General features: G+C 69.5%; 1 protein-coding gene across 1 annotated transcript; it reads right to left on the reverse strand.

Moving 5' to 3' along the window:
• Positions 1–274: 274 nt before the first annotated feature.
• Positions 275–5,828, reverse strand: LOC133629090 (basic proline-rich protein-like). Its single transcript, XM_062019735.1, has 6 exons — positions 5,453–5,828; positions 3,918–4,034; positions 3,027–3,284; positions 2,133–2,255; positions 1,456–1,575; positions 275–672 (listed from the first exon to the last, which is right to left on the reverse strand). The coding sequence occupies exons 1-6, from the start codon at positions 5,826–5,828 to the stop codon at positions 290–292; spliced, it is 1,377 nt and encodes a 458-aa protein (XP_061875719.1). The 3' UTR covers positions 275–289.
• Positions 5,829–8,570: the final 2,742 nt, after the last annotated feature.

Genomic DNA, 8,570 nt, shown 5'->3' on the forward strand with positions numbered 1-8,570 from the left:
GGGCCAAAACTGACCCAAACTGGCACAGTATAGCCCAAACTGACCCAAACTGACCCAAACTGACACAAACTGACCCAAACTGGCACAGTGTAGCCCAAATTGACCCAAACTGACCCAAACTGACCCAAAACTGACCCAAACTGGCACAGTATAGCCCAAACTGACCCAAATTGACCCAAACTGGCCCAAACTGACCCAAAATGGGCCAAAACTGACCCAAAGTGACCCAAAGTGACTGAAGTTGACCCCAAGTGACCCCAAAGTGACCCAAACAACCAATTCAAGTCCTTTAATTAATTAACTGACCATAAATAATTGGGGGGAGGGGCCTCGGGGGGGGGGGAGGGGGCCCCACACACACAGCCCGGGGCGGGGGGAGGGGCGGCCGAGGCCCCCTCCCCTCCCCCCCCCCGCGGCTCAGGGGAGGATGAGGAGGGTGAGGAGGGGGCTGAGGCTGAGGCTGAGGCTGAGGAGGGTGAGGAGGGGCGGCGCGGGGGCGGCGCCGCGGGCGGGGGGCGGCTCCGGGGGGTCTCCGAGCCGCCGGTTGCACCAGGAGCTGTTGCAGCAGCGCGGCTGCGGCCCCTCCCCCAGCAGCCCCCCCGACCCCCAGCGGCGTCTCGCACCACGACGGCGTCGCGCAGCCCCGCAGCAGCCACGGCTCGTCCGAGGGGCCTGGGGGGCACAGAGACCCCCACTCAGACCCAGAGACCCCCACTCAGACCCACAGACCCACAGAGACCCCCCCCAGAGACCCCCACGCAGCCCCCGCAGCAGCCACGGCTCGCCCGACGGGCCTGGGGGGCACAGAGACCCCCACTCAGACCCAGAGACCCCCACTCAGACCCACAGACCCCCACAGACCCACAGAGACCCCCACACAGACCCCCACGCAGCCCCGCAGCAGCCACGGCTCGCCCGACGGGCCTGGGGGGCACAGAGACCCCCCACTCAGACACACAGACCCCCACTCAGACCCACAGACCCCACACAGACCCCCCCCAGAGACCCCCACACAGACCCCCCACTCAGCCCCACAGACCCCCACACAGACCCCCAGAGACCCTGAGACCCCCGCACAGCCCCACAGACCCACAGAGACCCCCCCCAGAGACCCCCACGCAGCCCCGCAGCAGCCACGGCTCGCCCGAGGGGCCTGGGGGGCACAGAGACCCCCGCTCAGACCCACAGACCCCCACCCAGACCCACAGACCCCCACAGACCCACAGAGACCCCCCCCCAGACCCACAGAGACCCCCACTCAGACCCACAGAGACCCCCACTCAGACCCCCAGAGACATCCCCCAGAGACCCCCAGAGTCCCCTCTACAGCCCCCCTCAGTGCCCCCCCGACCCCTCCAGTCCCCCAAAGCCCCCCTCCCCAGTCCCCTGGAGCCCCCCGAGCCCCCTCCCCAGCCCCCCCAGTGCCCCCCCCAGCCCCCCGAGCCCCCTCCCCACCGCTGATCCAGGCGCTGGCGCAGAGCTGCCGCCCCCCCCCGCAGCGGAGGCTCCTCCCGGCGCTGCCCTCGGGCCCGTCCGAGCTCCAGCAGCTCAGCCCCGACGGCTCCGGCTCCGGCTCTGCCCAGTGCAGACCAGTACGGACCAGTATGGACCAGTACGGACCCGTATATACCAGTATAAACCAGGGACACACCAGTATAAACCAGCACAGACCCCCCATGGTATCAACTGGTGACTCCCCCAGGGCACAAAACCCCCTCCCCAGTTCATCCCAGTCCCTCCCAGTTCATCCCAGTCCCTCCCAGTTCCATCCCAGTCCCATCCCAAACCCTCCCAGTTCATCCCAGTCCCTCCCAGCCCATCCCAGTTCCACCCCAGTCCCTCCCAGCCCATCCCAGTCCATCCCAATCCCTCCCAGTTCCCTCCCAGCCCCCCCATTAACCCCCCTCAGTTCCTCCCAGTGCCGAGAACCTCCTCCCCAGTCTGTTCCAGTTCATCCCAGTATCCCTCCATCCCTTCCCAGTCCTTCCCAGTGCCCCAACTTCCCTCCCAGTCCTCTCCCAGTTCACCTCAATCCCCCCCAGTCCCTCCCAGTCCCTTCCAGTCCCACCTCGGTTCCTCCCAGTCCCTCCCAGTCCCTCCCAGTCCCTCCCAGTCCCCCCCAGTCCCCGTACCCTCCCGGCACTGCTCGGGGTGGCAGCAGCGCAGCGTCACCCGGCGGCCGCCCGCGGTGTCCAGCGCCACGAGCCCCGAGCAGCGCCCGGCGGAGCCGCAGCCGCGCACGCGCCCCTCGTCCCCTGCGGAGACCCCGACGGTCACGGACCCCCCCAAACGGGTCAGGGGCCCCCCAAATGGGTCAGGGGACCCCCCCCAGACGCTTAGGGACCCCCCCAAACGGGTCAGGGACCCCTCGTCCCCTGCGGAGACCCCAACGGTCACGGACCCCCCAAACGGGTCAGGGACCCCCCAAACGGGTCAGGGACCCCCTCGTCCCCTGTGGAGACCCCCCTAAAGGGGTCACAGACCCCCCCCAAACACTCAGGGACCCCCCCAAATGGTCACGGACCCCCCCAAAACGGTCAGGGACCCCCCGCCAAATGATCAGAGACCCCCCGAAACGGTCACAGACCCCTCCCCCGCTACGGAGACCCTCCCCAAACGGGTCACAGACCCCCCAAACGGTTAGAGACCCCTCCCCCCTTGTGGAGACCCCCCCAAATGGTCAGGGACCCCCCCAAACGGGTCACAGACTCCCTCAAATGGTCAGGGACCCCTCCCCCCCTGCGGAGACCCCCCCAAATGGGTCACAGATCCCCCCCAAACGGTCAGGGACCCACCCCAATGGGTCAGGGACCCCTCCCCCCCTTGCAGAGACCCCCCCCAAACTGGTCAGGGACCCCCCCAAACGGGTCAGGGACCCCTCCCCCCTTGCAGAGACCCCCCCCCAAATGGGTCAGACCCCGCCCCAAACGGCTCAGGGACCCCTCCCCCGCCCCGAAGGCCCCCCCTCAGCCGCGAGACCCCTCCCCAAACCCCGGGCCGTACCCCCCCCCGGGCGCGCGGGTGGCCAGCTCCAGGCAGCGGTCGCCGCGGCGGGGGGCAGCGCAGCGCCGCCAGGGGGCGCCGGCCGCAGGAGCCGTCGGCCGAGTCGCAGGTGGGACACAGCGCGGGGCCGGGGGGCGGCCCGGGGGGGGTCTCGGGGGTCCCGGGGGGCCCGTCCCGCAGCGTCACGAGCTCCCCGTGCGACACGAACGTCACCACCACGGGGGGGGCGCCGCTGACGTCACAGCCCCGCCCCAGCGCGCGCTGCACGCGGCCGCCCCCGGCTGCGGGGGGGGAAAGGGTTAAACCGGGAAAGGGGGGAGCGGGTACCCGGGGGGGGTGGTGGGGGTCCCCTAGAGACACCCACAGCCCCCCCACAGCCCCCCAGAGACCCCCCACAGCCCCCCACAGACCCCCACAACCCCCACAGCCCCCTAGAGACCCCCATAAACCTCTATAGACCCCCCATAACACCATAGCACCCCTATAGACCCCCCCCACAGCCCCCTATAGACCCCCATAGCACCCTAGAGACCTCTACAGCCCCCCATAATCCCCTATAGACCCCTATAGCCCTCACAGCACCCCACAGCCCCCTATAGCCCCCCCAGTCCCCCATAGCCCCCCCACAGCCCCCCATAGCCCATCCAAGACCCCATATCCCCCCACAGCCCCTCACATCCCCCATATCCCCCCATAGCCCCCACAGCCCCTCACATCCCCCATAGCCCCCCACAGCCCCCCATAGCCCATCCAAGCCCCCCATAGCCCCCATAGCCCCTATAGCCCCCCATAGCCCCCCATAGCCCCCCAAAGCCCTCCATAGCCCATCCAAGCCCCCCACATCCCCCCCACAGCCCCTATAGCCCCTCACAGCTCCCCACAGCCCCCCACAGCCCCCCCCAGCCCCCCGGTACCCGTGAGCACACTGAGCGTCGCGGTGCGGCACGTGGCGGTGGGGGAGGGGCAGAGCTGCTCCCGGCAGCCCCCCCCCCGGTTCGCCCCCGCCCCCCCCCGGCGGGCACAGGGGGCAGCTCAGGGGGGCGACTGGGGGGCGATGGGGGAGGGGTCGCACCTCGGCCCCGGGACGGCCCCGCGAGGGGGTGACTCACGCCCCTCCCCCACATCCTGCCCTGACTCACCCCCCCTTCCTCCCCACCCCCCCCCCACGGCACTTTGGGGGGGTCTCAGCCCCCTTCGGCCACCCCAGCCCCCCCCCAGACCCCCCCCCAGCCCCCCTCGTGAGCCCCCAAACTACCCCCAGACCCTCCCCCCACCCCCGGGGTCACCCCTCCCCAACTCCCTGCCTCCCCCCGCACTTTGGGGGGGGGTCTCAGCCCCCTTCAGCCACCCCAGACCCCCCCCCCAGCCCCCCCAAATTACCCGCAGCCCCTCCCCCCAGCCCCCCATAACGCCGCCCCTCCCCCACCGCCGTGACCCCAAATAACCCCCCAACGAGCGGCCCCGGGGTGGGGGAGGGGCGCGGGGAGGGGGCTCCGGGGGGTTTTGGGGGGGGGGGAGTTACCTGTCCCCCAGCAGCGCCGGCAGCAGCCCCCAGCCCCAGCCCCACCCCCACATCGCTTTTGGGCTCCAATCGCGGCTTTTTGGGAGCTTTGTAACGGGACGGGGGGAAGTTGCGAGGGGGGAGGGGCTTGTCCGGAAGCCCCGCCCCCAGCCCCTCCCCTCCCCCACCCCCCCGCCCCTCCCCCACCCCCGGACCCGGCGGTTCCCACCCCCAAAGTGAAAAGGGGGAAGTTGAGGACGCGAGGGAACTGCCCCTCCCCCACCCCAGACAGACCCCTCCCCATCCCCTAATGCCCCTCCCCCCACGGCACAGACCCCTCCCCCACCCCAGACAGACCCCTCCCTCACCTCAAACGCCCCTCCCCCACCGCAGAGACCCCTCCCCCACCCCAGAGACCCCCCCCTTCCACAGAGACCCCTCCCCATCCTCTAATGCCCCTCCCCCACCGCAGAGACCCCTCCCCACCCCAGACAGACCCCTCCCCATCCCCTATTGCCCCTCCCCCATCCCAGAGACCCCTCCCCATGCCACATGCCCCTCCCCCACCGCAGAGACCCTTCCCCATCCCAGACAGACCCCTCCCCATCCTCTAATGCCCCTCCCCCCACCGCAGAGACCCCTCCCCATTCCATAGAGACCCCTCCCCCATCCCCAAATGCCCCTCCCCCACCCCAGAGACCCCTCCCCCACCACGACATACCCCTCCCCACGGCAGAGACCCCTCCCCACGGAGCAATCAGGACGGTTTATTGGGGGGGGTCTCATGGGGGTGCAATAAATATGGGGGTGGGGGAGGGGCTGGGGGGGGTCTCACAGGAGCAGGGGGAGGGGCAGGAGCAGCAGGAGGAGGTGGGGGAGGGGCGCGGGGGGTGGGGGGCGGCCCCGGAGGGGTCCCGGGGGGGGGAGGGGCTGGGGGGGGCCGGTGACCGGGAACGAGGCCGCGGGGGGCGGCGGCTGCCAGGGGGTGGCCCCGGGCGGCCCCGGAGCAGTTGGTGGCCACGGGAGGGCGGGTGGTGGCCACGGGAGGGGCGGGTGGTGGCCGCGGGGCAGGGCGGGGGGGCGGGGGGGGCGCCGCGGTGGCCACCGGGAAGCGGCCGGAGCTGGCCCCGGAGCAGTTGGTGGCCACGGGCAGGTTCAGCTCTGCGGGGACAACGGGGCCACTGGTGGCCAGCAGCAGGTTGCCCCCTCCCTGAGCCACTGTGACGAGTCCTGAGGGGCTGGTGGCACCTCCAGTGGCTCCTGTGACCTGGCTACTGGTGGCCACGGGGTCACTGGTGGTCACAGGCTGGTTTGTCCCTTCCATCAGGAGCTGGCTACTGGTGGCCACCAGCAGGTTGCCCCCCAGCCTGAGCCACAGTGACAGGTCTTGCTGTGCTGGTGGCATCTCCAGGGGCTCCTGTGACGTGGCTACTGGTGGCCACGGGCTCTGTGGTGGCCACAGGGTCATCTGCCACCTCCACCAGGCTGTGGCTACTGGTGGCCAGCAGCAGGTTGCCCCCTCCCTGAGCCACTGTGACGGGTTCCACTGTGCTGGTGGCATCTCCAGTGGCTCCTGTGACGTGGCTACTGGTGGCCAGCAGCAGGTTGCCCCCCTCCCTGAGCCACTGTGACGGGTTCCACTGTGCTGGTGGCATCTCCAGTGGCTCCTGTCACCTGGCTACTGGTGGCCACAGGGTCTGTGGTGGGCCACAGGGTCATCTATCCCCTCCATCAGGAGCTGGCTACTGGTGGCCACCAGCAGGTTGCCCCCTCCCTGGGCCACTGTGACAGCTCCTGATGGGCTGGTGGCATCTCCAGTGGCTCCTGTGACCTGGCTACTCGTGGCCACCAGCAGGTTGCCCCCTCCCTGGGCCACTGTGACAGCTCCTGCTGTGCTGGTGGCATCACTGGTGGCTCCTGTGATGTGGCTACTGGTGGCCACAGGGTCTGTGGTGGCCACAGGGGTCATCTGCCACCTCCACCAGGCTGTGGCTACTGGTGGCCAGCAGCAGGTTGCCCCCCTCCCTGAGCCACTGTGACAGGTCCCACTGTGCTGGTGGCATCTCCAGTGGCTCCTGTGACCTGGCTACTGGTGGCCACAGGGTCACTGGTTGTCACAGGGTCATCTATCCCCTCCATCAGGAGCTGGCTACTGGTGGCCACCAGCAGGTTGCCCCCTCCCTGAGCCACTGTGACGGGTCCCACTGTGCTGGTGGCATCACTGGTGGCTCCTGTGACCTGGCTACTGGTGGCCACAGGGTCACTGGTTGTCACAGGCTGGTTTGTCCCTTCCATCAGGAGCTGGCTACTGGTGGCCAGCAGCAGGTTGCCCCCTCCTTGAGCCACAGTGACAGCTCCTGCTGTGCTGGTGGCATCTCTGGTGGCTTCCATCACGTCAGCCCCACTGGCCACAGGCCCTTCAGTGGCCACCACGAGGTTGTCACAGCCCCAGGACGTGGCCACTGGCCCCTCCCCACTGGTGGCCGCTTCGGTGGCTTCCGTGACGTGGCCCCCAGGTGGCGGCAGCAGCTCTGGTGGCTCCTCCCAGCAGGACACTGGGGCAGCCCTGGCCTGGGCTGGTGGCCCCAGCAGAGCCCACAGTGGCCACCAGCGGCTGGGACGTGGCAACGGGGGCAGCTGCAGTGGTGGCTCCTCTGGGGGCTTCTGGGCTGCAGCCGGTGGTGGCCATGGGGCGCTCAGTGGTGGCCAGAGCCTCGGTGACCTCCACCAGGAGCTGGCTACTGGTGGCCACCAGCAGGTTGCCCCCTCCCTGGGCTGTGGACATGAGTCCTATTGGGGTGGAGGCACCTCCAGTGGCTTCTGTCACCTGGCTACTGGTGGCCACAGGGTCTGTGGTGGCCACAGGGTCATCTGCCACCTCCACCAGGATGTGGCTACTGGTGGCCAGCAGCAGGTTACCCCCCTCCCTGACCCACTGTGACAGGTCCTGCTGTGCTGGTGGCATCTCCAGTAGCTCCTGTGACATGGCTACTGGTGGCCACAGGGTCTGTGGTGGCCACAGGGTCATTTATCCCCTCCATCAGGATGTGGCTACTGGTGGCCAGCAGCAGGTTGCCCCCTCCCTGAGCCACTGTGACAGGTCCTGCTGTGCTGGTGGCATCACTGGTGGCTACTGTGACGTGGCTACTGGTGGCCACAGGGTCTGTGGTGGTCACAGGACTGGTTTGTCCCATCCATCAGGATGTGGCTACTGGTGGCCAGCAGCAGGTTGCCCCCCTCCCTGAGCTGTGGCAGCGGCTCCTGCTGTGCTGGTGGCCTCTGTGGTGGCTCCTGTGACGTGGCTCACGGTGGCCGTGGGGTGGCCGGTGGCATCCGGCCCCCTGTGTCCCCTCCATGGCCACCAGCCCCCCCCCCACTGGTGGCCACCAGCTCGTTGGGGCAGTCAGGGGGAGGGGGGGGGAGGGGGTGGGGGAGGTGGGGGCACAGGCTGGGGAGGGGGGTGGGGGGCTCCTCTGCAGGGGGCTGGGGGCTGTGGGGGGAGGAGATGGGGGTCAGGGGGGGTCACCCAGAGCAACCTGAGGACCCCCAAAGCCCCCTATAGCACCCACAGCCCCCTACAGCACCCCCCAGCCCCCTGTAGCCTCCTAGAGCACCCATGGGACCCCCAGCTCCCCACAGCCCCCTGTAGCCCCCCCAGACCCTGATAGCACCCACAGCCCCCCACAGCACCCATGGGACCCTATAGCCCCCCACAGCCCCCCACAGCCCCCCACAGCACCCACAGCACCCACAGCCCCCACAGCCCCCTACAGCACCCATGGGACCCTATAGCCCCCCACAGCCCCCCACAGCACCCCACAGCCACCCACAGCACCCCACAGCCCCCACAGCCCCCTACAGCACCCATGGGACCCTATAGCCCCCCCACAGCCCCCCACAGCCCCCCACAGCCCCCCACAGCACCCCACAGCCCCCTACAGCACCCATGGGACCCTATAGCCCCCCACAGCACCCCACAGCCCCCCACAGCCCCCCACAGCCCCCTACAGCACCCATGGGACCTCATAGCCCCTTGTAGCCCCCTACAGCACCCATGGGACCCTAT

Source organism: Colius striatus, unplaced genomic scaffold (genome assembly GCF_028858725.1).
Source record: "Colius striatus isolate bColStr4 unplaced genomic scaffold, bColStr4.1.hap1 scaffold_140, whole genome shotgun sequence".
Taxonomy (NCBI): Eukaryota; Metazoa; Chordata; class Aves; order Coliiformes; family Coliidae; genus Colius; species Colius striatus.